The 27,500-nt window shown below is 55.0% G+C and overlaps 1 protein-coding gene across 2 annotated transcripts in view; it reads right to left on the bottom strand.

Annotated features, from left to right (window-relative positions):
• Positions 1-27,500, bottom strand: part of MYO18B (myosin XVIIIB) — a 230,171-nt gene that overhangs the window by 189,170 nt on the left and 13,501 nt on the right. For both annotated transcript variants that reach the window (XM_037052378.1, XM_037052379.1), the window contains exons 4-12: positions 23,732-24,940; positions 23,126-23,192; positions 22,247-22,359; positions 20,735-20,911; positions 15,650-15,848; positions 13,611-13,753; positions 12,680-12,780; positions 9,992-10,055; positions 283-427 (exon numbers count right to left, since the gene is read on the bottom strand). In XM_037052378.1, coding sequence (XP_036908273.1) covers positions 283-427; positions 9,992-10,055; positions 12,680-12,780; positions 13,611-13,753; positions 15,650-15,848; positions 20,735-20,911; positions 22,247-22,359; positions 23,126-23,192; positions 23,732-24,940 — 2,218 coding nt within the window. The remainder of the gene's footprint in view (positions 1-282; positions 428-9,991; positions 10,056-12,679; positions 12,781-13,610; positions 13,754-15,649; positions 15,849-20,734; positions 20,912-22,246; positions 22,360-23,125; positions 23,193-23,731; positions 24,941-27,500) is intronic.

Genomic DNA, 27,500 nt, shown 5'->3' with positions numbered 1-27,500 from the left:
GTTTCAAGTGCTCAGTAGGTGCATGTGGGTAGTGGCTTCTGCATTGGACGGCACAGCTATAGGCCATCTCCTTCCCTGCGGGAAGTTCTCCTGGAAGTTCTTCTTCCAGGCGAGGCTCTGGAAGGTTCCCTCTCACCGTACCTTGCTCCGCAGCCTCGCAGCCCCAGACACTCAGGAGATGATAGACAGGCGCTGTCCCACCTCATGGAGAGAAGGGCCTTGTCAGGTGCCTGCCGGTGGAGACTGCGGGCAGCCCAGGCGAACTGGGCCTGTAGGACATACCTTTGCAGGCCCCCGCCACGCCGAGGTGATAGATGGCTGCCAACACCCGCCAAATGGCTCGCTGCTCGCTCTCTGAAACGCCCAGCGTCTCCATCGCGCCCTGCAGCTGGGCGAAGGCAGCCGCTGCCTTCTGCTTGTCTTCGGGCTGGAAGCAAAGGGAGAGAGGAAGAAAAAAGGGGCCATCACAGTGGAGAAAACGCCACCCCCCCACGTGAAGCCAAGCTCAGCCTCGGGGGACACGTGTGGTCACTTTATGATCACAGTAAATCACCCACGATCAGGCTGAGGAGCGTTGACAATCGTTTCTATCTGACTTTGGAAGGCAATACGACCCTCACTCATTTGCATGGTCATTCAGGAGCGTTACTGAGGCTCTGCTTCTGTGCCAGGCTCTGGGGATGCAAAGAGGAGCGAAACCCAGAACTTGACTTTGAGGACTTCTCAAGGTAGAAGCGTGAAAAAGGCTAAGTAGTAGATACGGGCATAAGAGGAGAGCGATGGCAGGATTATCGGAGGCAGGAATGCACTGTTAACCCCACCCCAGAGAGTCAGAGAGAGCGGTAAGGAGAAGAGACGAAGCTGTAACTGCAGTTGGAAAGATGTACAACAGGCCGGGCTGACCCCTGATAAAGGTCCTGGTAGGTAGAAGGAACAAAGAAGATCTTTGTAGACAACAGAACAGGTGTGTCTGGGTGTGGGGCTCACAGACATGGGTGTGGACAGACCTCAGACACAACACTCAAGGGCAGGAGCTTGACTCCCCCTGCCAAGACTGGCAAATACACAGTCCATCTACCCTCCTGGACCTGTGGCAGACATCACCAGCTGATCAAGATCCCACAGCAAGCCAATGAGTCCAGGTTCTTTCCAGGACATCGCCCCCTGCGGCCCCCGCAGCAGTCCCCAGTGCCGGCGATGGGGAACTGCCAAAGAGTTTTGAGCAGGAGGAAAGAGAAAATGACATTATCAGACGTTTATGGGTGTAGAGTGTTGTTTTCCTTTTTTAGATTTATGATCCCAATTATGTTTGACTGCACATTAGAATTAGTCTGAAATTCCTGCACTCACACCATCTGGCCAAGGAGACTCAGCCCAGAAGCCGGCTGGGTTGACAGGAAGTGAGCGGGGAGCATTCTTTCCTCAATAATCCATCAGCACATAAGGAGGAACTGACTTGCACTTGGACCGAGTTTGGGTGATGAACTGTCGGTTCCCAACAGGTGACGAACCATCACCTTTAAAGCGGGCTGGTCCTTGAATTTTGTACCCAGTGCACAGAGAGGGGGCGACGCTCGCCCAAGGTCACACAGCAAATCAGTACCCGACACAGGACTAGAATGAGGCTTTCTGACTCCCAGTCCAGGCCCTTTGTCTCGTCCATTCAAGCTACTCCTTCTAACTAGGAAGGGGTCCTGCAAGGATCATTGACCCATCGGGACGACGTCCAAGTAGGCAGGGACACTGAGAGATTCACTGTGGAAATATTTCAATTAACAGCAAAAGCATGTTCCACTGAGCCATCATATTTCTGGGCCAGCAGAGGACCACAGACTCCCTAGCAACCAGGAGTCCAACCTAGCAACCGCCGCTGCTCCACTGGAGCAAACAGGGGCGAGGAAGAGGCCTCTCACCAACATGGTTATTTATGAGACTTCAAAGAGCAGAGGAAGGACACCGAAGAACAGTGGCGACACATTTACGATGACTCCCGCTGTCGGCGCTCAGCGTTTGGCTTTAAATTACAGGCACATCCCACCGTCCGCCACTCAGCTTGTGTGAGGAGGACGAGAAAACTCCCGCTAAAGCTGATTTGCCTGTTTCTCTCTCCCTCCCGACCCCAAGGCTCCATTGTAACAGAAGACACGGAGGGACAAACAGACACACTTCCATAATGATTAGAATCAGGGCGATGTTTACCATTCCTTAACCTTCTAGCGAGCCAAACATCTCGGATAAAAGCCAGTCCTCGCATCAAACTCGTGAAGAGAGAAATCGGTCAAATTAGAGGAATAAGTCAGAGCCCCAATGTCTATCCAAAGGAGAATGGACAAACAGCAGGTGGCATAGCCAGGGTGATGTGTGGAGTACTATGCAGCAATGAAAAAGAACAAGTCACTGATACATGCAACCCCATGTATGAATCCCACAGACCCACTGTGAGTCAGGGGCATCAGAGATGAAAGACCACGCACCGTGTGACCCCATCGATGTGGGCAAAACTGACCTATGGTCCGAGAGGTCAGGGTGGTGGCTCGGGGTGGGAGGGATACCTCAGACCTGGAGGGGACTCCCAGAAGCCTTCGCTGGAATGAGGAATATTTAGAACTTGATCTGGGGTATGGCTGCAGCTGTGTTTCAGGACACAGTCATCATCACGTACACGTAAAATTAGTGCACTTGACACATTTTACTGTATGTCTTACTCAACTAAAAACAAAATTGAATGAAAAAATGGTCAGCTCACAAAGTACCCGGGATTGATCTGACACAGTCAAAGACTCAAGGTCCACCAAAGACTTTAGGTGATTTAGTGAAAAACATGAAATCCAAGATGTTCTGTCCACATTAAAGGTTTCCTGGGGAAACCGTTCCCCACTGTGGCCCTGTCCTCCTTGAGTGGCTGTCAGTCCAGTGAGGGAGCTGATGTACAAACGACAGCACTGAGGAGTGCTGGGGGTAGGGAGACTCCAGGGAGGAGCAAGGAGCTGAATGGGAGGCTCAGAGGCCTCCTGGAAGAAGGGGCCTGTGAAGCAAACAAAATGAGCAAGACGAAGTGGGTGCTGGGAAGGCGGGCAGGGGACGGGGGTTGGAGTGGGGAGTGTGGTGCACTGGGTGCCAAGGACCCTGACGGTGCTCACATGGGCTTCTCCTGCAGAGTGGAGGGCAGTGGGCGACCATGGTTTGCAGCTGGGAGCTGCTCTCTCATGGAGCCCGTGGCCACAGGAGGTCTCCCTGGTGAAGGAACTGGCTGGCATCTAGGAGTCGTCTCCCCTGGCCATAAGCACAGTGTGGGTATAGACCAGTCCCCTCTCTTCCAGGGCTGTGGTGGGCTCCCTGGTGTCCCTACAACCAACCAGCCCAGGGGGTTCCCACCCCTCCACCCGCTGGACGGAGCCTACTACAAGGAGTAACATGCTCAACACTAATTTGATTCCACAGCAAAAGAAACACACAAGCCTACACAATGGGGTGAACCTCATAGAGGCCGGGTGGAGCAGGGTACGGCAGGTGACATCCAGAGCCAGGAGCTCCCGTTCCCAGTGACTCTGCCCCATGCTCAGACATGACCAGTACATGCCGTCTCTGGGCACTGGGGAGTCCATTTAAGCAGAGAGAAGAGAAAATGTTCATTGAGCATCTACTATGCTGTGCTAGGTGCCTTTGCCCTATTGCACAGGTGTGGGTCTGTCCAATGGACAGGGCAAGAAACACGCTCAGAGAAGGCAAACTGCCGGCCCAAGACCCCCCCACTCGAGAGAGGCAGAGTCACTAACTGCCTCTCTCTACTGGGAACAGGTGGGGGCCCAATATTCTACTGGGCCCCCAATCCTAGGAATAGACCGAGGAGCTGGATGATGCTGTACTCATTCTGCAGGTGGAAAAGCTGAGGCTAAGAGGAGGTAAGTGACCCGAGAGTGCACAGCGGGTCAGATCCCAGAGGACAGAGTCTTCGGCTGAAACACAAGACTGAGCTCTCTCTGAGCCTGGGTGCTCCTCCTGAAAAACAGATGTAATAATAACTCTCCGGGGCCCATTAAGAGGATGCAGTACAGAAAGCTCCCAGCAGGGGCCCTGGCAGGAGTGCATAACCCCCCCATCCTGTTTGGAGACTTCTCTGGGGCTGACACCAGGGTCACAAAGAATTAATGCGCCCCGGGCCAGAGTCTGGAATGTGACAGCCGGAAGCCAACGGCTGGGAGGCAGGGATGATGATCACTGTTCCCGCTGCTGTTGGGCACTTTTGTTCCCAGGCTGTGTTGCAGAAAAATAAAGTGCAGAGAAGAAGAAAATTATTTGAAAGGTTTGTGAGTTCAAACGAGCCCTGGGCCCCCGGCAGATCTCAAACAAGTTCCCTGTAAAAGCCGAAGGTGGTGGCAGGCAGTGAAGGCACGCTGCAGGGACCAGGAGGCACGACTGGCAGTCCAGTGCCACCCCAGAGGTCTCGGTGCCTCCGCCCTGGGCCCCCGCTCTGGCTGACTGGCCCATGCCCCACGCCTCACACCCTCTTCCTCTGCTCTACAGTCACACTGCACCCTGTGCTCTCCCCCTACATTGACCTCGGTATCGGGTGCTCTGCATAGCAGGAATGATGGCCACACTGCTCCTAACTTCACTCTTAGTCCAGGACCAGCTTGTTGTCACTTCCTCCAGGAAGCCTTCCCTGATACTCCGCTACCCCACCAGCATACCCTCAGTCTACATAGACATCTGTTCAGGCACCTATCACTCTGGCTTGGAATGATCTGCTTCTGTGGCTATGGCAGCCCCCATTCACCTCTAAAATACAAGCCCTTTGTGGCAGAAGCCCAGCTGAGTTGTCTCTCTGTGCCAGTGCCTGGAGTCTAAGATCACTAAACACCCTGTGAGGAATGAATGTCAACGAGCTGCCAGTTTGTGTCCCCAAGCGAGCGCCACTGATGGTAGAGCGTGTCCACCCACTGAGCCAGGCCCGGTTCTGCTAATCCTGGGTTTGAAGGCTCTGGAGTTCCAGGCTGGCTGAGGGACGACAGCCTCAAGCCTCGTAATCCCCTCCCCCAGGGCCGCCGCCATTCCCAGCAGCAGCCCCAGCTCCCAGGACGCAGGCGGTGGCCCCAAAGGAGGCACAGGCAGATCCCAGAGCCTAGAAAACGCCTTCAAAGCCACCGGCCATCGATCAAAGTGTAATTAACAGCTCTGCTCTCTTGGGTAGCAAAGTTGGGAAAATGGAAAAGACAGGAGTTTGGCCACAGTGTGAGGCATGCTCCTTCATTCGCTCGCTCACTCAGCAAAGCACTCGGTATGTGCCTGGCTCCGCGCTGGGCCTTGGGTATTAGGCCACAAACAGGACACCGAAGACGCCCCCGTGCATCCTCACAGAACGTAGGGTCGAGGGGAGACAGACTGTGAGTAAATAGTGTGATCTGTGATGAGAGACTGTAACCAAAGAGATGATAAGAAAAGGCCCTACGAGGAGGCCTCTCCTTGGACAGAGGACTTCAAAGCAGGAGGTGGGAATGGCTGGCCAAGAGGGTATAGAGCCTTTTGGAAAATGAGGATGTAAGGGAAGCAGCCCAGGGAATCGCTGCTCTGCGGTGAATGGTCATTAAACACGTTGTTTGTGAGACCCCCCTCCCCCGCCGCCAGCGAGTGATGCTGAGGGGAACCTGCAAAAGGTCGCCAACCAGGTGGCTGCTGGCGCCTGGGTTGGGTTGAGTGAGTGTCTACGTGTCTCAGTCTGGGTTCTGCCTGTACGTTTTTTTCTGATTCTCCATAGAAGAATTATTAAGTCATTTAAAATAAATGTTTTATCCAAAATACAAACTAGGGAAGAAAAGAGATACATAAAGCCAGTCAGAGAAAAAACTCAGCATTGCACCGCCGAGAAATGCGGGTTGGGTGCCTTGTGGGCCACTCTGGCCTTGCTCCCGCAACTGTTCAATGCCACCATCCAGGGTCATATTGAATGATAACAATAATTCTAAAAGCTGAACTGGTTAAATTCCAGGCACAGTCCAGCTCTTAATGGGCTTTACTTTGTTTCAGGCAAGGGTGACGATCACCAACCCAGTTTTACAAATGGGAAAACGGAGGCCTGGGGAAGTAAAGTCGCTTTGTTCAAGGCCAGCCAGCCAAAGCACCCGTACCGGGATTTGAACCTGGACATGGACATGTCAGACTCCAGATCCCACTGCTCCACCACCACCCTCAGTGAGGTATCAGGGGACGATGGAAGCAGATGTTACAGATGCCACAGAAGCAGAACTAAGCGGAGCCAGGGGACCGGCTGGGAGGAGGGGGAGGAGCAGGGCCCGGCGAGAGACGAATGTGGGTGATAGAACTACCGGAAGAAATGCAGACATCCAGTCAACTTCCAGTTCCGATAAACCACGGGGGGACTTTTAGCAGAGGTAGACCCCCAAGGACTTTTTGTGCAGCAGGCATGCTGGCCTCCCTGCGCCTATCTGACTTCCTTAGCCCAGGTCCAGCTCGCGCTCACCTCCTCCAGGCAGCCCTCTCTGATACGACTCCAGCCCTGCAGGCCTGCCTACACAATATTGGAGACATACTTATGCCAAAAATTATTTTATGCTTTTCTGAAATTCAAAGTTAAGTGGGAATCAGACATTTCCCCACCTTTGTTGAGTTATAAGTGACAAATCAAAGTTATGTATTTTTAAATGTGCAGTGTGATGCCCTCATGGACGTACAGGTTGTGAAATGATGGCCACAATGAAGCGGATCAACACAGCCGTCACCTCACACAGGCACCACTTTTGTGTGTGTGCTGAGGACTCTTACATCCTACTCTCCCAGGCAAGTTCAAGTAGACAGTAAACACAGCACTACTAACTATAGTCACTGTGCTGGAAACCAGGTCAGATACAAGAGCCTAAGTTCTGGGCACCCTGTATTTTTATTTGCTGAATTTGGCAACTTTGGGGGCCTGCACACAGCAACTCCCATTCCGGGGTGGAGAGGCATTTCCCGGCCACCAAATGCCATGACAGAGCCCGCACCCGGACGGCCCAGTCCCGGAAAACCGGCCTAGGCTTGTGTGAAAGGCCAGTGAGTTTTCAGACGGCATTTCTGTTGTTGGAAAGGAGAGAAAACTCCTGCCCTCTGTTCCTGCCGGGCAGCAGAAAGAGAACAAAAGAACACCCTACCGATTCCCACAAATCAACTGGTCTAAAAAAGCACCACCCAGAAATACCGACGAAAAAAACAAAACAACTTCAAACGCCTGCTTGACAAGAGTCACGCTGGGCCCACTCCTGTGTGCAGACTGAACAAGCCAGGCAGGCAAACAGGTCAGGACGGGGGAGCTCGGGGCCAGGCAGCTGCCCACTCCTCCTTAAAAACAAGAGGAAAGCAAACAGCAGCCGTCTTGCTGATTCTAATGGATGCGCTAGGCCAAAACTCATGAAATGAAAGAGAACACCCATGCTGGGGCAGCCTTTCATCCTCTGCCTTCAAGGTCAAGGTCTGGGCTCCTAACTCCCTGCCACCCGCTGCCCGATCCTGGGAGAGAGAGTATGAAAGGAAAACATATTGCAGATTCCAGCCCCGCAGGGAAGGGGGCATCAGGAAGGAGAGGAGTGCACCAGCCCCCAGCGTTTAAAGATGGGGGAGTCGCACCGCCTCACTCTGTCCCACCCCACCCGCTGACTCCAATGCAGTGGTTCTCAAAGTGGGGTCCCTGGGCCAGATGCATCAGCCACACCTGAGAACGTGGGAGACATGCGTGTTCTCAGGCCCGACCTCAGACCTGCTGAATTAGCAAGTCTGTGCACAGTACCCAGTAGAGAGAGAGAGAGCGCGCACTTTATTGAGGTCTAACTGACAAAGGATAAACGACTCATCTTTAACATACCCAGTTTGATAAGCTTTGCCACATACACCTGGGAAACCATCAGCACAATAAAGACAAAGGACATCTCCATCACCCCCAAAGCCCCCTCCTGTAGTCCTTTCTCCCCTCCACCTGCCAGCCCCCCAATCTCAGGCAACCACTGGCCTGTTCTCTGTTTTCTAGAGGCACACACACACAAAATCACACAGTGTTTTCTTTTTTCCTCTGAGATTTTTCACTCGGCACAGTTCCTTCCTGAGCCATTGTTGTTCCCAAACGCATCACTAGGGCACCTGTTCCACACCGTCTCTGTGAATACCTCACAGTGTGTTCACCCATCCACTTGTTAATGTGCGCTCTGGAAGCTTCCAGGCCTGGGCTGCTATAAATAAGACTGCTGTGCTTCCGTGCACAAGTGTTCGGGACAGACATACAGGGCCGCTCCTCTGCACAACTTCCTGGGAGTGGAAGAGCATGTCATACGGGAGGTGGAATGTTGAACTTTTTCAAGAAACCGTTTTACAGAATGACTGTCCGGTTTCACACCCCCACCGGCAGTTACCCCCAGTTCCCACCAGCACTCTGTGTGGTAGATCTTGTCAAGTGTAGACAGCCCAGTGAGGGTGTATTTACCCTGTGGCTTCGGTCTGAACGTCTTTAATGCCTTGTGATGCTGAGCGTGCTTCCCTGTGTGCTGGCCGTCCGTCTAGCTTTTGGGTGGACTGCTGTGTCCGTCTAGCTTTTGGGTGGAGTGCCGTGTCAAAATCTTCGGCCCATCTTTTTCACAGGGTTGTTTTATGTACAATTTTGAAAGACGTGTATATATTCTGGATTCAAAGACTTCATCAGATACATGATTTGCAAATATTTTCTCCCAGTCTATGGCTTGTATTTTCATCGCAACAGTGAATTTCAAAGAACAGAAGTTCTTGATTTTGATGAAGTACAATTTCTCACTTTGTTCTCTTATGGACTGTGCTCTGGGGTCACGTCTAAAAATCTTTGTGTAATCCGAGGTTACAAATTTTTTTCTCCCATTTTTTCTAGAAACGTTGTAGTTTTAAGTTTTACATTTAGGTCTGTGATCCATTTTTTGTTAACGTTTATATGTGATATGAGGTTGTAGCTTGAACTTCATTTTGTTTTTGCATGAGGACATCCCAGTTTCCCAGCACCATCTGTTCCCCGACATGGGTGTTTGTGAAAAGGCTCTGTTGTGGAAATTCCCTGTGCACCCTTCCCCGGCAAACTCCTCCTCATCCTTCAAAACCCAGGTCAAATGTCCCCTTGGCTAAGAAGCTTCCCCTGACTAAAGCCAAGTAGCTCTTTCTTTCAACTGTCCTCTGGTCACCACAGCATCTCGGGCAACCTCTGGCACGTTCCTGTCCCCCGTTACTGCGTTCATTGCCATGTCTGTCTCTCCTGCTAAAGCAAAAATTCATGGGTGAGGAGCACGACCCCAGTGCACAGCACAGGCCTGCTGTAGATGGGGTGGTGAGGGGTGACTAGGAAAACAATCGTCAAAATATAAACAAATGAGTAAAAAGGATAAACCAACAAGTGAACCAAATTTGCTTTTTTAAGCAATCGAATACCATCTCTCTGGTCCTAGTCATAGGCCCAGCTTCTGGGAAGCCATCTCCAACTGCATCTACGCACGTTACGCATCCGTAAGATGTACTAGGAATACCTGATTGATTGATTGATTGATTGATTGATTTAGGACAAGCCCTGTGCTAAGCACTTTGTACACATCAATTCACTTCGTTCACTTAACTCCATGAGGCCGACACAGGTACCGTTGTCACTTTAGCAAAGAGGAGACAGATGTTCAGAGAGGTGAGGTGCTATGCCTAAGGCCACATATCTAATAACTATTAGAGCAGCAGTTTGAGCCCAGACAGCCTGTCACCAGAGCCCACGTGCATACCTTTGCGTATGCCACCTCCTGTTTCTTTACTTGTACATCTCTTTTCCAGACAAGCCCAGACCCCACAAAGGCACCCTGCTGTCCCCCGCATATGACCAGCCTTTGCCACCTACAAACCTTGGTGGCAAGGGAGACAAGTCACACAGGAGATCTCTCCGTCACCCTCCCATCCTGGCCCTGGGGTCACAGGCACCCACACACCCTGTGACCCGGGAGGATCTGCTTCTTACCTTGGACCAAACGCCCATGCCGAAGGAGCTGCTGTCTGCCATCTGGTGCAGGTACAGCTCTGTCCTAGAAGCAGAGAAGGGACCGGAAGTGAGGGAGGGGAGGTGCTCATCACCACCCAGTGGGGCAGGTGGTCCTCATGGTGCAGGGGTCCACACAAAGCCCCAGGAGGTCCCAGTGTCTGCCCCCCACCCCAATCCCACCCCTCAAATATTCCTCACTCAACTATCCTCACTCGGCCCCTCCTAAGTGCTAGGAAGCCCTGGAAAGAAAGAGTTGTGAACTTAAATCATAGAAGCAGGTTCTGGTTCCAGGTCTCCTACTAACTGGGTGTGTGAACTTGCTCGAGGGTACTTTCAGACCCGTGAGCTCAGCCCTCGCTGTAGGCTGAATTCTGAGGTTAGGCACAGTGGCCCCACTCAACAGGTGTGAATCATATTCCCCTGAAACAGGTAACAAAAGAGAGGCACTCAGAGTGGATGCCCTGCCCACACCGCTAGCAACACAGAGCTGTCCTGCCACCCAGGCCCTCCCCTGGCCTCTGCCACCACCCTGGAAAGTGGTGATGCTTAAGGCCCCTCCCAGTTCCTTAAGAAGGTGGCCTAGAAGTGGGCTGCCCAACCCCGAGACCTGAGGAATGCAAGCAAAGGGGGAGAGGAAGCCACGGGCACAGCTCCCCACCCTTTTCTAGGCACACACCACTCACAGACGCATCCCAGCACCCAGCCACAGGCCCCAACAACCCTCCATGGGGGCTCATTTTGGTTCCTGGGAAGTGGAGCTCACATCCGTCCCCAGCCAGCTTCTCCAGGCCTGGGTCCTTTAGTGCCTTCTCTGCTAGATCTCAGCTGGCCCCGCACACTTGGCCTCTGTCTCACACCCTGGGCAGACCTTCGTCAGAAAGACCCTGAGTCCAGTCCCAGCCCTACCAGCTAGCAGGTAAGATAGTTCTCCTCTCTGAACCTCCCTTGAACTCATCTGTAAATAGGCCTTCGGACACTTGCCTCACAGGGTTAAATGAGATATTATATATTGACTCCCACACCAGCCTGGCACTAAGCAGGTGCTCTACGTTTGTTTCCCTTGCACTTGACCTGATCCATGTTCCATTAGTTGGAAGTTCACCTTGACAAATAATTAAGGGGCATCTATCCAGTGCCAAGCCCTATGTTGATGCTGGGGAGGCAGAAAGGAGAAAGGCAGGGCCCCTGATTGAAAGATCTCACGTCAGTCTGGTGAGGAAGGGAGACAGCACACCCCAGTGATGAACCAGAATAGTAGTCAGGAGAAACCCAGGGTGCAGGAATTGGGCAACTGCTCTAAAGAAGGGATTCAGGGCAGGGTTTTGAAGGATGAATAGGAGTTCGCCACATGAACCCATGGAAGAAAGGGAGGATATTTGCAGAAGTGGAAGCTAGTTTTTGTCCTTTGGTAGCTTCACTGTGGATGAGGAAACAGCCCAGCAGAGACATAGGTAAGAAAGGGAGATGGCCTGGGGAGGGGTGTCACTAGAGAACCCCCAGCGTGGCCCCGGCCTCCTGAAGGCCTGGGGTGTTCCAGGCACTATTCTCCACCCTCCCAGGACCTCTGAAACTCATCTGGGTCAGTCTCATCTCTCAGACACAACTCTGTCCTGGCTCCCAAGGATGCCAGTCTCACCTGGGTCAAGCCCTCCGACTCACAGCTCCCTGGACCAGGCCAGGCCTGGCGTGGCTCAGAGGCCTGGAATCCTGCCTGTGAGCATTGCATGGGGATCCCCTTCTAGGCAACCGCCTTCTGGGGCTGGAGGGCCAGGCTCAGAACCTCGCTCCATGCAAGGATCAACCCCAACGCGGGTCATCAGGGAGATGAGCCTGCCCTTCCGTGTCCTGGGAGATGAGGAAATGGTGGCCCCAGAGCTAAAACCTCTCACCTGAAGCCACGAGCTGCAGGAGAGGGTTTAAACTCCATGTGCAGAGTTTACATATATATCCTACTTTCCCAGGTTGCACCCCTACTAAGCGCCGCACACAGTGCCTGCTACCTTGACATGGGATCTGGTTCAAATGCCCACAGGCAGATACTAGTAGGCACCCATTCTGCAGAAAGGGAAACTGAGGTTCAGAGAGGACCACATGGGGCAGAGTCCGGACGTGAACACATACCCCTCAGACTCTAAAGTCAGACTTTTACAGAAGACACCTGTCAGGACCTAAGCAGGGGTAGGTGTTCCCCGGGACACCCTCCAAGATGAGTCTCACCTGGCCACCCTGTGGGCTGCTCCACTCAGTGCCCCCCTGCACAAGGGTTTTACCCCATTTGGGCAAACCCTCAAGTGTACTCAAGGCCCCCACAAATTCAGAAACTTCTAGAATACGTGGGGTCTGCTCTGCTTGCCCTCCTCCCATGCTGCCTTCAGCCCTGTACTGACACGCGGGCGTTGCATCAGACGGCCCTGCCTCCTCCCAGGGTTTATAAAGAGCTACCTGTGGACTAAACCACTTAATCCCGTAAGGAAAGCCAAGGTGCTGTTTCCACTTTATAGGGGGAAAAAGCCAAGATTCAGAGTGGGTGACACATAGCCCAGGCCACCTAGCCTGTGAGCGGGGCTGCTGCCTCTCAGCTCCAGGCAGAGCTCAGGCTGGGCCCTGGAGAGGGGGTGCCCTTTGAATGACTGCCACAGGCTGTCCCTGTCTAGCCCCGTCACTCACCTGAGATCCAGGTCCAACCCCGCCAGCATCTGGGAGAAAACCTCAAAGTTGCCTTCCCCTTCCGGCTGCCGCGCCACACGGCTCTTCTCCAAAAGCATCGTCTGCGAGAGGAGGGGACGGGCCCCTGATCAGCTCTGGGCTACCTCAGCCTCGTGCCTGGCGCCCAGGTACCTGGAGCCCCTAACAGGGTGCCTCACCCTGGCCCTCCCTTTGAGGATCCATCTCGGGTCCAAACTCTGCTGGACGCTTTCCTATCAGAACTCATCAGCCCCTCGCCTCACTGACTCAGAGTCCACCTCGAGTCTCTGCTAATGCAACAGACTCGTTCCCATGAAGGTGTCCAAGGGGAGGAGCCATGACAACCTGGAGCCGCCCTCCAACACATTCTTGTTCCACAGAGGCCTTCGCTGAGCCACGTGGCCGTGAGTGGTGGGACTTCAGGGTCAGGGTGGGCACGAGTGAGTTTCCCTCAACTCTGCCTAGCATCCCAGCTCCACCTACAAACAATGTTTCTGATCACCTGATCCTGTGTTCTGTCCACACAGGATGCTGGAGGGGCAGGGAGGGATGGGGCGACTTGGTGGGTGGGAGCCGGCAGGCACGTGTTTGCCACACACTGTCTGCCGCGAAGGCTGGCGAGTGATTGTTTCACTTCAGCTGATGCTTCTAAGACCAACTACTGAGTGGCTGAGTTATATATTATTCATGAATACTTCATCTCCGTGACATTCTCAGGTGCGAACGGGCCAGCTTGCTCTAGGAAGGGACTTTCTGGGCCACGGAGTAAGATGGGGAGGAGCTGGCAGAGGCTGAGGGGACTGGGACCACGTAGACACCTCCCGGGGTCCCGGGAGGCGTCAGCTCTGCTCAGTGGGGCTGGGCATCCTGCGGCCCCAAGGGCGACCCTTTTCCTTCCCCCCAGAGGCCTCACCTGGAGCTGAGCAGCTGTGACTCGGCCTGTGGCACTGAAGTCCAGTGACATCATCATGGTGAACCGGGTGGCACTTCGGCTGTGGCCAGTGGACACAGAGCCAAAGGCCCGGAGGACAGTGAAGGTGGCTCGAATCTTCTCCACTGTGGGGACATGGGGCAAAATGTCACCCACAGCCTAGGTGCCGCCACCCCCACCTCTCACAGGGCCACCTTCTTCATGGGCCCCAGGCCCAGGCAGGCTCCTTGCCACCTCCTCAACTCAACTCCAAACCACACACATTTCAATGTCAGTCACATCATGGCTGCAAGCAGTGATGCAGGGGAACCAAGACTGAATCACGAGGGGACTGCACGATCTGGGTGACAGGGGCTGCCCTGGGGCCCCGTGGGCCTGATGGAGCCTGCGAGGAAGGCAGGACACTGGAATCCTCAGACCTGCTCTCAGGGAACCCCCACCACAGCAGGCTCAAAAAGCCCTGCAACCTTCCTACAACTATTCATTGAGCATCTACTATGCATCAGGCGTTGGGGTAGGCTCCTGGATACAGCCTAGCCTGACTTCCACCCTCAGATACACTCCCAGCAGCACTACATTTTGGGAAAGCAAAGACTGGCTCCTCTCTCTGCTATATCTCCAGCTCCTACCACACGCCGGGTGCAGAGCAGGGGACCAGCAAAGCCCTGGACCAGCCCCGGCAGAACAGCAGGAGCACACAGCACTTGGGCAGGTGTGAACAGGCTCTACCCTTTGCTAGTTACGTGACTTGGGGCAAATTAATTAACCTCCCTGTGGCTCCATTACCCCATCTGTAACATGGGGAGTGGAAATATTATAGTGCCTACCTCAGGCAATCGTCCTGAGGACTGGAAGATTTAGTGAAGCCAAGTGCTCAGAACGAACGTGCTCTAAATGTGGTGTTGTTAGTACTATATTTATTGCAACTGGAAAAGCAACATTGCCAGCACATGTATTCTCAGCGGGGAGAAGGCACATCACCCCCAAGGGAGCAGAAATTGCTTCGGGGATGGCGGGAATTTCACCTTCTCATGTACAGAGCTCAGACACATGTGTACAAACAGATCATGGTGTGTCTGTGCATTAAAATTTTATGGTGGGGAGATGATTCGGGGGTAAAATCTGGAGAAAGACAACTTGAAGGAGCCAAAAGGAAAAAATAAAATAAAACCCCACTGAGCACAGTGGCCCGGGGGCCAGTCCTCAGCAGACTCCCTGGGACCCAGCGGCTGTGTGGCCTTGGACGAGCCAGTTAATTTCTCTGAGCCTTAACGTCCTCATCTACAAAATTTAAATAACTAATAGGTACCTTGTAGGGCTGTTCTAAGCAATGAATAAGTTTAAATCCTTGGAATAAGGCCTGGTACACACACCCTCTGCCAGTGTAGACGGCCATCATTGCTAGTGTCGTAATTATTAGTGCGAGGTGGCCCTCTGGAAGGCCGAACTCAGACATCACGCCCTGGGAAGCCCCTTTCCCCTCTCAGTGGCCCCTCTGGCTCTCCCACAGGTAGCTCTGCCTGCACTTTGGGCAGAGCACTCCAGTTTGGTGCATAGAAGCAGCGTGGTTGCCCTCTGGTTGTCCACTCCCCAAGCGCTCCAGCCACGCCCTCTGTCTCTAGTGGCAGGTCCTCTGCACAGCTGCATGGGACGTGCACTGCACAAGGGCCCCGAGTCCCAGGGCACAGCATCAGTGCCACAGCATCATAGGTTTGTGTACTTAGTAGGACCATTTTCTAGAGCACAGCAGTGGAATATCCATTTCTAACAATGTCAACAAATGACGGTTGCTCCATTCGTGGCTGGAACGTCTTGAGGAAGGAGTACCTTTCTCTAATTCGCACGGAGGCATCCAGTGGACTGGAGTAGCCCTGCCCAGCACCAGCCTGGGGTCTGCGGACATGCTGAGTGAAGGCAAGGTGAGTGGCTATGAGGAGGAACAGCCCAGCACTTCCTGTCTTCCTCTCCCAGCTCTTCCTCTTCCCACGACAATACCACATGTTACCTGGAGATCACTGTACCTGAGACACTGCCATCCACACTGCCTGCCATCCCCACCAGGTGCTCTAGGACCTGCTCGCAGCAGGTTGTCTTCCCAGCACCGCTTCGGCCCAGGGCCACGATGCTCTGGTCTCTCCGCTGGCTCAGCAGTGCCCAGTATGCCCGCTGGGCCAGAGAGACCACATGGGCAGGCAGGCCATCCCAGCGGCCCTTGGGCACCTACGGGAAGATGCCAGGCATCAGCCTTCCCACCCCAGGTGTCCCCAGGGAGCACCCCAAGACAGTGCCCGCTCCAGCCTCAAGTCCATGTCCATGTCCCCCCACTCTGCTCCACGTTTGTCAGAGAGGCCTTGCATCTTCCGGGGAAGAGCCCAGCCTCAGCAGCTGGTCCTGTGCCTGGCGCACTGTGACTGCCTGGGCAGCCAGGGACCCTACTCTGATCCTGGATCTCCTCTTCAGCTCCTGGGAGGCTTGACCCAGAGCTTCGTTAGCCTCTGGGGCTCATCTTACTCACTACTCAAATTATTGGACAGCCTCAGCCTGGAATGAAGCAGCTGGATAAAATGGCACAATCGATTAATGATGCCTGCCATGGAAACAGAATGAGGCACGGGGGCGTGTGCGCTATGGACTTGCCATAACACCTTGAGGTAATACCTGAAGTCCCTTTCGCTTCATTTATGCATTCATCCATTTACTCATTATTCATCCAATGAGAAAAAAATTGTTGAGGGTCTACTACGCAGTAGACATGGTCCCAGGCACTGGGGGCACACATACAAAACAATGAAAGACATGTCTGCCAACCATGAGCAGATACCATTATACACCCGTGAAATGACTTCACGACTGAAGTGATCATATGGTGGGAATGCTGAGACACACAGCCACTCTGGGAAACTGGCCGCTCCCCACGCAGGGAGACGGGCACACATCACAGAACCCTGCAATCCCATGCCTAGGTATTTGCCCAAGAGAAATTAATATTTATGTTCACAAAGGAAACTCTGTGTCACTGGTGATACTGAAAATATATTCAAGAGCTCCAAAAAGCAATGTCTTTAATCTCCAAATGTCTTCAGCTAGTGAACTAGGGTAACCATCCATCTTGGTCTTAGGATTCTCACACCCTGTCCTGGACCCCTGCATCATTTGGTTAAAGCATCATTCTGATATACCAAGGTTGTAGGTTCGATCCCCAGTGAGGGCACATACAAGAAGAAACCAGTGAATGCATGAACAAGTGGAACGACAAATCAATGTTTCCCTTTCTCTCTTTCTCAAATAATAAAAAGGAATCTCTATTTTTAAAGATTAAAAAAGGAAGGTCTTGTGCTCTGGAAATCCCCTGTGTCCTCAGGACCCCGGGACCCCCCATGAATGGAGAGAGAAGCCAGCACAATAAAGCTCCATGTGATAAAGGAACCTCCAACTGAGAAATGCAACAACTGAGGTGAGTTACAAACGCGCCGCGCCAGGAAAAGCTGATGCAGAGGCGACGGCCCCTGGGGCTCCATCCGTGTGACTTCCCAGAAAAGGGCAGTTACTACCGGAAGACTGCCGAGGGCAGGACCTGCGGGACGGAATGACCACAAAGTGTCTGGAGAACTTTTGGGGGCGACGGGACTGGCTTGGAATTGACGGTGGAGGTGGTGACACACCTACACATGTTTGTGCAAACCTTACCAGAACGAGAAGGACTCTAACTGCCTGTAAATTTGACCTCAACAAAGCTGACTTTAAAAACAGCAACAAAAAAGTCCTGCCCATGGAGCTTGCTCTCTGTTGGGAAGAGACTGATGATAAACAGAACAAATAAATCACCTCAAACGGGAATCAGTTTAAGGCCAGGAGCCTGGATGGAATCGCCAAGGGAATGGGAGTCTGAGGAGGAGGCAAGAGGCATGGGACAGACCCTCGGCCTGCGGAGGTCAGCGGGGACCAGCTAAGGAGGCCTCACTTATCAGTGCAATCTAAGGAACAAGATAAGCTAAGGAGAAAAATAAAACCAAAGACAAGGACACGTGGAACCGACAGCTGGCTGTAGGAGGAGAGGAGAGAGGGGAGGACGGTGGAAGGACGGGGAACGTGTATGAATGACTCACAGATGCAGAAAACAAGGAGGCCATTGACTGAGGGGAGAGGGGTGGGCTGGGTGGAGGAGGGCAAAGGGGAAAAATTGGGACAACTGTAATAGAATAAATAATAAAAATGCAAAATCCAAAAAATAGAATAAAATATAGCGGATTTAGTGTAGGCAAAAGAAAAGAAAGAAAGGAAAAGGAGGCTGAGTTGGGCCAGTGAGACTGAAGGAAAACCAGGAGAGGAGTCCCGGAGCTCCCAAACGCCGCTGACAGTCACCTTGGCCAGGTGGCTCAGCTGGTTGGAGCACTGTCCCATTCACCAAAAGGTTGCAGGTTCAATCCCCGGTCAGGACACATACCTAGGTTGCAGTTTGGTCCCCGGTCAGGGAGCTTATGGCAACCAATCACTGTTTCTCCCACTCCCTTCCTCTCTCTATAATTAATAAATACATCCTCGGGTAAGGATTTTTAAAAATGTGCTGCTAAAGGTCAAGTCAGAGGAGACAGGAGCATGGACCACAGGACCCGGCAGACTGAAGCTGGTAGGTGGCCTTCACAAAAGTTTGCTTTGCGTAGCCTTCAGAGACAAGGGACAAGGCGGTGGGGACGGGAGGCGAGAGAAAGGGCACTAGAGGGAGCAGCGGAGTGGGCGTGTCCTCATCTGCCTCGATGGGGGGGCAGTACAGGGACAGGACTACAAATCCCAATGGGGCTGAAAGTGCTCCAGTCCACCGTTGGCCTGGTGTCCCCAAACCCCTAGGAAGAGTAACGAATCCCCATCCTGGGCTCAGCAGGACCCCAGAGCCAGCAAAAGTGGGACAAGCCCCAGCAGAGCCATAAGCCCTCAGGCAGGCAAAGGGTCCTGGGCCTGAGGCCTGAACCACCTCCCACTCCAGAAACGCTGGAATTCAAGGGACAGGCCACCTCAACTACCACTTCCTCGGGCTCACTGCCTGGACGGTAGAAGGGAGATTTCTGCAGGTCCAGGCTGCTGTGTATGCACGCAGGTGTATGCACACATGCCCTTGCATCTGGGCGTGAGTACCCTCGCATGCTTGCACACAGGCATGCTCACAGGCATGAGGCCCCGCACCCAGAGGCAGGCCCCTGAATACCTAACAAGGTCACACCCACGCTCATACCCAGAAGCTGCACCCCCACCCCCAGCTCCCAGCCTCCAGGTGGGCCCTTGACAGAGGCCAAAGCACTGGCTCCTCCCTCACCCAGACCACCATCAAGGTGGCCCCATCCCAGCTTCATCACAGGTCTATGCTCCCACCTGGTGGCCATTTGCGGAATCAGACGGGACTCAGACAAAGCACAGGAAGTGTCAGTGGGCTTGGGGTTGGGGGGCTGACGGCTGGAGAGGAGGGCAGGGCCCTGGGTAAAGAGTGTAGGGGAATCAGGGGCCTCAGGGGCACTAAGGAATCTCAAGACTCAAATTCCTCTTTATAGGACGGGCCCCTAGGCCTGCACGTTCAGGCTCTTCGGCCCAGGTTCTGAAATGGACTCCTCCGTGCCTGGGTAGCTGTCCCTGGGAGGCCGTGAGAACCTGGCTTGCCTCAGGGGTCTGCACAAAACACCCCTCCCAGGGCTCCGAAGGAGCCAGAGGAGCCCCTCGGCTTCTGAGAAGGCTCATCGGCCTGGGCCGCAGGAACAGGAGCACAGTCCTCACGGCAAAGTGGGGAGTGCACCGCCGAGCTGTCACTCACCGGGGCCCAGGCCAGGGGCGCCCGGCTGAGAAGGGGCCTGAGAAGTGACTGCAGGGGTGGAGCGGGGTGTCCTGAAGAAGTCTGGGAGAGGGGCGCAGGGCCACCGTCCCCTCTACCATGGACTCAGTGTGTGCCTTGGGTCTCTGGAGGGCGCTCCACCCCGGTGACAGGCCAGGAAACCAGGACCAGAGTGACATGGAGGCCTTTCCAAGGCCCCCTGCAGCGTGTGAGCGGGTGTGCTGCAGGCCCGGCCTTCCTGGGCCAGCAAGTCCTCAGGGAAGCACCCAGATAACACGTCTGACCTCGAACAGGGCTCCCTGCCTTCACCTTTGCCCCTTTCCAAGCTACCCCCCACCCAGCAGCCAATGATCTCTTCTTACAACATAAGTCAGACCACGTCACTGCTCTGCCAAAAATCGCCATTAGGCTCAGAGTCATTTTGCCCGTGCACCTGTAACCCCACACGGGCCCCCGCCTCTCCCCAACTCCTCACTCCCCCTCCTCGCTCCTCTGCTCTGCCTGAGTCCTCTGTACTATTCCTGGCCTGTCTTCTCCACTAGAACGGAAGCTCCATGAGGCAGGCTTATTGCCCGTCTCCTGCCCTGCTCTTTCCTCCGTGCCTGGCATGCAGGAGACCCCCATCAATTGCCCTCGGATGAACGAGATTGGCTCTAACTCTTCAGTCGTGGCTGCAGGCCTTCCCACAAGGTGGCGCTGAGAGCTTCCCTTTGCTTCCACTGTCTTGACAAAAACCGGCCATTTCTACCCTTCCCAGGAAAAATAAACACAAGCAGAACCAGGGCTTCTGTTTCCTGATCTGTATGGGTGTTCAGGACTCCGCAGACCAGCGTGGGCTTCAGGGCACCGAGGAGCTGGCAGCCTGCGTTTTATCCCAGCTGCTCCGCACATTGAGTATAAGAGCCCAGCAGCTGGCCCAGCCAGTTCCCATCTGTAAAATGGGGCCGTAATGGCGTCTGTCTTTTCAGGTGGTGATGGGGGGAGGTGAGAATTAACTGAGATAATAGGTACTTGAAGCAGAGCCTGGTACAAAGCTGACACTCAGTTTGTCTCTCATTATTAGCATTGTCTTTAACGCCCATCCTTCCTCTCTAAGGAAGGGGGTTCGCCTGGCCCTTCGTGGCTCATGATGCTCACGATGCCCCGCATCTCATGCCTGGCCAGACACTGCTCACAGACAGGCCTGCAGGGGCTTTCTCTGGCTGCCCTGCTCTCCCCTGAGGAGCAGAGAGACCCCCTACCCCACCCCCGTGCCTGTCCCCTGTCCCCCTTACCTAGGTTGCCCCCTCACCTTGCCTGTGGAAGGTGCTGGCGGCCCCCGGGACTGGAGGACGATCAGGTCTGGCCCCGTGAAGGTGTGTGGCCGCTGAGTCCGGTAGCGGTGCAGAAGTGTGTTCAGGACACTGGATTCGTTGACACTGACCAGGGAGGCCAGGTCCTCGGCCTGGTCCAGCTCGGGGGGGTTGGCCTGCGGACCATCACAGAGTGGCCTGTGGCTTCTCAGGCCCCCACAGCGCCACTGCTCCCCTATACACACAGCCCTGCCGCCCCACCCCCTGAGAGCCGTGTGCCACAGACCAGGACAGAATGGGAGGCTCTGCAGCAAGGGTCACACAGTCCTGTGCATGGGACAGGGCACCCCTCTCAGTCACCCGTGGTGCTGTCTGGGAGCCACCCCTCCATTCACACAGGTCCCTTCTTCCTCTGCTCACTGTTCCATGAGGGCATCTTGTCGCCTCTCAGAACAGACATGTGACAACATCAGAGTGCCTCCTGCATCTCAAACACCCCCCAAAACAGGTGGTGTTCCCACATGAGGCAGTGTTCTCTGATGTTTCCTCCTCCCCTGAGTCCTGGGGGGCAGCACGGTGTGTGCTCTGTGACGCTCGGGGACAGAGGCCAACAGCCGAACCGCTCCATTTCTCTGACAGTGCCTTGTACATGGATTCCTTTGAAATATGCCCAGGCCCTTCTGAAAACAAGGGAGACTGCAGCTTCTCCTTGGGGCATCCATTCTAAAAGCTTCCCAACTATTCTTTCCAGCTTCAGGGGGATTTCTGGGCCCAATGCTCTGGGGGCTGCAAGCCCGAGCTCTCCTGAGGGTCAGTCTTTCTTCTAAGAACACTGACCCCTGCAAACTCCCAATGCCACTGGGTACAGAGGGCCTTCGGTAGGAGGGGGTGAGTGGAGAGGAATGGAGATGATCGAGGCCCACCCGGGGCTCCTGGAGGAAACTCTTTCTTGATTAGCAGAGGCTTTGAGGAGTGGAAAAGGATCAGAAGACCCGCCTTTTCTATCCTTGTACTCTGACCCTCGAATAGATTGATGGTGCACTGAAAAAATGATGCGAAACAACTGAAAAAGCAAAACCACAAGAGTGCTTGATACCCAAAATATACGCCTTTACGCCCTATGCTATGGTTAATGGCAAACAGCACATTTGGCTCTTGAGTTCCCTAGCAGCCAGGGGGAAAAGGGAAGCAGGGTGATTACAAATCATGTGATTTGCAATGTTCTTAAAAAGAAAAGCCATCATTTTTCTTGAGTCAAGTAGGACAATTCTCAGTCCTGGGACCTAAGAAACATGCCTCCTAATGCGTCTTCATAAAAGGGACACTGTGGGACAGAGTAATAATGACCCCCCTAACAATACACCTCCAGCAGAGCAATGAGTTCAGGGTTATCTTCCCTGTAACTCCCTCCAGGGCATCAAGCCAAGTAGTCCCTGCAGTCAGGGACTAGGAAATCCCTGGCACAAGGGGACAGGAAGGCGTGGGGCAGGCAGAGAGCTGCGGGGGCTCACCCGATGGACATGCTCCTCGTCCACCTCGGTGACGGTTTTGTCAGCATCAATGCAAAGTCGCACCCTTCCTGCAGGCAGGTCAGCTGTCCCCTCATCTGGCTTAAGTACGGTTGCTGGTGGGCAGCCGAGGTGGGAGAGGAGCAAAGGGGGGAGGGGAAGAGAGACAGACTCTAAGCTGCTGAGCCAGACAAGGGGGCTAGAGAGGGGGGCTGGGACAGCTGTGCAATCTATTCACACAGAGGGCTCTGAATTGTGACCCCAAGCCCTTTAAGGACAGAGGCTGGGCCCCACTCCCCTTGGGCTGTTATCAGCTGGCACGGAGCAGGAGCCCAGATGGTGGGGGGCACTACCCACTTCACACCTGGACCTGGAAGGGCAGACAAGGGCCTGCGGGCTGCCATCCCCCTCCAGTCCCCACGATGGACCCCCAACCGAGAATCACTCTTCCCAGCGATTCCTTCCCCAGTCCGCATTCCGACTGGGGCTCAGCATCACTTCTGCTCAGTAGAGTGTGGTCACCACTAACCCACAAAAGTGGGCTGGGAGATGAGACCTATTTGCCCACCTGCGCTAGACTCCAAGCACCCCGAGGTACCCTGCAGGAGCCGAACCATGCTCGTTGCATTAAAGAATTCGTTAAGTAATTAATTCCCAGGGCTCAAATGCCTTTGAAAACAGACCTGGTAGACCGGCTGTTGAGAGTGAAAGAGCTATTCCCTCGCTGAAGGGCCGCGTGCCCCATCCCGATCTCAGAGGCCCCTCACAACTCCCCTTCTTCGCAGAGATGGGGACCTGGGAAACCCACTGGCAGCAGAAGGGGGCGCCAGAGAAACAGACTTAGACACCCCCAGCCCCAGACGTATTGAAGCCCCTGATTACCGAGAGTAAAGCTGTCCTTCTGAACCAGCCAGACTTTCTCTGCCTCGTACCATCTGTCCTCAGGAGCCTGAGGGCAAAGGTCACAGAAATTAACCCAGGGTGGCACTGCCCTCTCCCCACCCCCATGCACATGAGGGGCAAAGCCTTACCTAAGTGTTTGTCAGTGTGGTTTGGACCACCTAAATCAGCACCTCAGAGGTGGGGGTGGTAGGTGCTTATTTAGATGCAGACGGATTAGCCCCACCCCTGGCCTTTTGAATGAAAGCTCTAAGGGGGGCCCTGGGACTCTGCCTTTTCAGCAATCTGAAACTTATGCACATCCAAGGTTCAGAACTTCCACGTGGCACTGTAAGCTCAGCCACGTGGGGACATCTCCCCTGCTTGGGGCCTCCCTCACGCTGTGGAGCATCTCACGCCAGCACAGGTACAGTGGAGGCCTCAAGACCCCCTGCTTGTCGAAGAGAAACTGCTCGACCCTTCCTCTGAGCCAGCCACGGCTCACCAATTCCCTGTCCATCTCCTGTCCCCACCTTGCTCAGCCCCAGGACAAGTCGTTCCCATCCCTCCTCTCCCCGCCCCTCCTCACGTCGGGGCTGCAGCCCTCACCTGGGCCAAGGCTCCACTAGGGCTTCCTCTGCTCCCCTCGGGCAGGGCTGGGCCCTCGTGGTTCTCCCGCACCGGAGGCCTTTCTGCGTGGCTCCCCAGGGCAGGCACTCTGGGTCCTCCCAGCTCCGCATCCAGGGGCTCGGCCCTGCCATCCGTGCTTCTGCAGGACTCCACAGCTTCCTGCACCCTGCCGCCCAGCTGCCCCTCCTCGGGGGCTTCCAGGGCCTCCCCACGTTCACCCACCTCCTTGGGGGCTTCACACCCCTTCTCTGTCTCACTCCCAGCCTCCCCAGGCTCTCTCTGAGGCCCACGTGCTTTCTCCAACCCTCTGGGAGCCTCCCCCATCTTCCCGACCTTCCCCTGCACTTTGTCCACCTTCTCTCCCTTGGTCTGTGGTTCCTCTGTCTTCTCTGCCTTCCTCAGGAGCAAGCTCTCTGTGTCCTTCTTCTGGGGACCATCCCACCTGCTCCTTCTGCCCAGGGAACCTCCCCAGTTTTTCACCTGGACTTGGGCCCCAGCCAGCTTCCCTTCACCCCCTGCATCCTTGGAGAGTTTCCCCTTTGCCACCTTGTTTTGAGGGTCCCCTCCCCGCTTCTCCGCTGTCCCTGGTCGCCCCGCCTCACCAGGCTGCTCTGTGTCCTGAGGCTCCTCCCCTTTCAGCCCTTTGGCCTGGGCTGCCCCACCCCCTTTCCCTGCAGCCCCTTGGTCTTTCTCGCCTCTTGCCGGCAGAGTTCCTGGGCCCCCAAGACCCCCAGTCTGGGTCTTCTCAGCCTTCAGGGCTGTGTCCTCAGGGCTGGCCTGGGGGCCATGAGGATCCCGTGGGGCCTCCCCCTTCCTTCCCCCTCCGGGGTCTGTGGCTGCCGCTGGGGTCTTGCAGGCGGGGGCATCCTGGGGCTGAGTCCTCTGCTCCGTCTTGGCTGACTCCGGGTCCAGCTTGGCCACCATCAGCAGCACGTCGCCCCTCCTCACGCCCCTCTTGAAGGGCAGAGGTTTTTTGGCTGGAGCCCCACTGGGGCCCGGCTCCTGGGGCTTCTCGCCATTGATGGTGGTCATCGGCGCCGGCTCGGTGGGGCCAGCCCGCTCACCCTCCTTGGCCGGAATGCTGGGGTGCTGCGGAGGGCCCGCCTGGCTGTCCTGGGAAGTGTTTTGGCTTCCAGACTTGGTGCCACTGTTGGATTTGTTGGGTTGGCTCGTGGGGATCTCTGGGGTCTGGGAGAGAAACCACAACCATCCTTAGCTGCTTGCTGGCCTGAGAGTTTCAGCATTCACTCCTTCATTCGTTCCTCTGTTCACCCACCTCTCAGTCACCCAAAGACCCTTGAGCACGTATGAGATCCAATGGGCACTGGGCCAGGAAACGAGCCAACCACCTCCGGCCCAGCATCTCCAGGCCAAGGGACAGGGTGAAAAGAGAGTGGAGATTGCAGCCCAAGAGACTAAACTCCACATTCAACTCATAACTGCCACGCACTGGCTGTGAGGCCTGAAGTTCATGACTTCCCCTCTCAGAGCTGTTTCCTAATCAGCAGAATGGGGACCACCATGGCCCACCCTGTGGATGGGCAAGAGGGTCAGTGACATCTCCGGACAATGAGCCCTGCACAGAGTAACAGCAGCTGCGGCCACTGTTACTGCTGCTGTCCTCACTGTTTTTTTTTACGGTTTTTTTTTTTTTTTTGTCTGTTTGTCTGTCTTGCTTCCTGCTGGGCCAGGAAGGGATCAGGGAAAGGGCTGGAGCTGGGCTGGGCTGTGGCCCCAGGTAACTGCAACGGACCTGCAGCCCCCACTCAAGTGCCCGGGGCCTGGAGGCTCGGTCCAACCTGGAGCCAGGCAGGACATCGTCTCGGAGAGGGACCGGCTGCTCTTCACACCACTGTCTCCACCAGTTCCAAAAGTGAGTCAGCGCCTTATTTTTAACCCAACCCCCACAGGGGAGACTACTGTGGGGAGAGGCCCAGAAAGATAACCAATCCCATCGTCCCTCTCCCCACCCCAGCTCGAAAGAAGAGAGTTCATGGGGCGGGGGAGGGAAATCCGACTGGCTCTCTTTCTCTCACGAACACCGAACACCGAGCCCCCAGCCTCCCGCAGCTTTCTGAGTATGCAGGAGAAGCAGCACCTCCAGAACCACCGGGGCCGAGAGGAAACTCACAGCGCACCCAGTGCACAGATGGGCAAGTGGCGGCCGAGACGGGGAGGGTTTTGAACTGGACCACAGGCAGCGGTGAGGCCGGAGCCGGACCCCAGTTCTCCCGACATTCGATACGGGTCTCGCTCTACCCCAGTGTTGCTTCCAGCCTCTGCCCGTCCCTCACTGGCCAAGTGGCCCTAGAAGAGCCAGGTCACCTCCCTGAGCCTCATGTTCCATCCCTGCAAAATGGTGACGCATTATGTGAGGACCGAGTGAAACGGCTGTGCTGGGGTGAGGAGAGTGTCCAGAGCTACGTGCTGACTGGCAGGAGAGAACCGCGGTGGCGGGAGCCAGCCACGGCCTGCTGCCTCGCAGAGGCCTGTCCTGAGGCTGCCCCGCTCCAGGCCCAGCAGCCCCTGGGCCCGTGGGCCAGACACCTGTTGTGGCCTAAGGCCTGTCCATCCTGCACCTTGGCCCTGAGTCTCCATCCAGGCCCAGCAGTGACAGTATGTCCCCAGCCTCTGCTTCTTCACCTGCGCACAATGATGCCAGGCTGGCCTGCATCCTCAAGAAGCAACCCTTCCGTCCCTAGGCCCGTGACTCCCAGCCACCTCACTCCCCATGCTGGCCCTTCCCCCAGGCAGCTCACTAGAGCAGAGAACACACAGACTGTCATCCTGTCTCTGCCTCTATCTGACCTCATGACCTTGAGTAAGTCTCTTGACCCCTCGGAGCCTCAGTCTCCACCTCTGATAAGTGGGTATAATCCCACATACCCCAGTGCTGCATACGGTTTCAAAGAGCCCCATGAGCAACAAAGTGGACATGGTCTACTCTTAAACAGGCATGCAATAACATTTCATCAGGGCCTAACCACAGCCTACAGGTCGACTTTGGCTCCCACTTATGCCGGGTTCAGGCAGGGGCAGGGGCAGAGCCTGTCACTCCCCCCACACAAAGGCTTGGCAGGAGTGTTTCAGCAGCTGCTGCCATTCAGCAGCCGGAGGACTTCTCTGATGCAGCCAAGTCACGGCGATCGGACAGGTGCAGGCACGTGGGCCGGCCGAGCAAACAACAGCTGCAGGGAAGTGGGAGGCAGAGCCAGGTGGGATCTGGACTCAAGCCAACACTAGCTCCCAAGGCTACTGGATTTCTCAGCCTAATCACTGCAGCATTCACCCCACTTCAAGGGGCACAGGAAATACACGAGGAGGTACCCTGTTTGCCCAACAGATGGACTATTGCCAGAGATACACTATTTGAGCTGGGTTTTGAAGGATGCACAGGAGTTCAATAGCTCAAGCTGAAAAAAGAAAACATTCTTCTAGGTCCACTGTGCTCTGAGCCTGCCTCCGTGGTGCCTGGCCCATCATCCTGCCCAGGTTCCCTGCTAGGAGCTGGGGGAAAGGCGGGAAAGAGACCTGGCCGCCATCAGTAATAAATCTGCAGGTCCCAAAAGCATAGGTAGTACATCTTGGCCAACTATTGCTTCAATCCAGCTGTGCTAATCAGAGTAATTCGGGATTTTTAGTAGACATCAACCAATCAGAAGGGGAGCCCACTGGAGCAGGGTACTGAAGTCCCTACCAGTGACAAGCATTAACACTTTAACTTCTGGATTGTGGCCACACGGGGGGA

Source organism: Sturnira hondurensis, unplaced genomic scaffold (assembly GCF_014824575.4).
Source record: "Sturnira hondurensis isolate 20B ecotype Veracruz unplaced genomic scaffold, ASM1482457v3 Scaffold0007406, whole genome shotgun sequence".
NCBI lineage: Eukaryota > Metazoa > Chordata > Mammalia > Chiroptera > Phyllostomidae > Sturnira > Sturnira hondurensis.
This window is presented reverse-complemented; position numbering and strand designations above follow the sequence as displayed.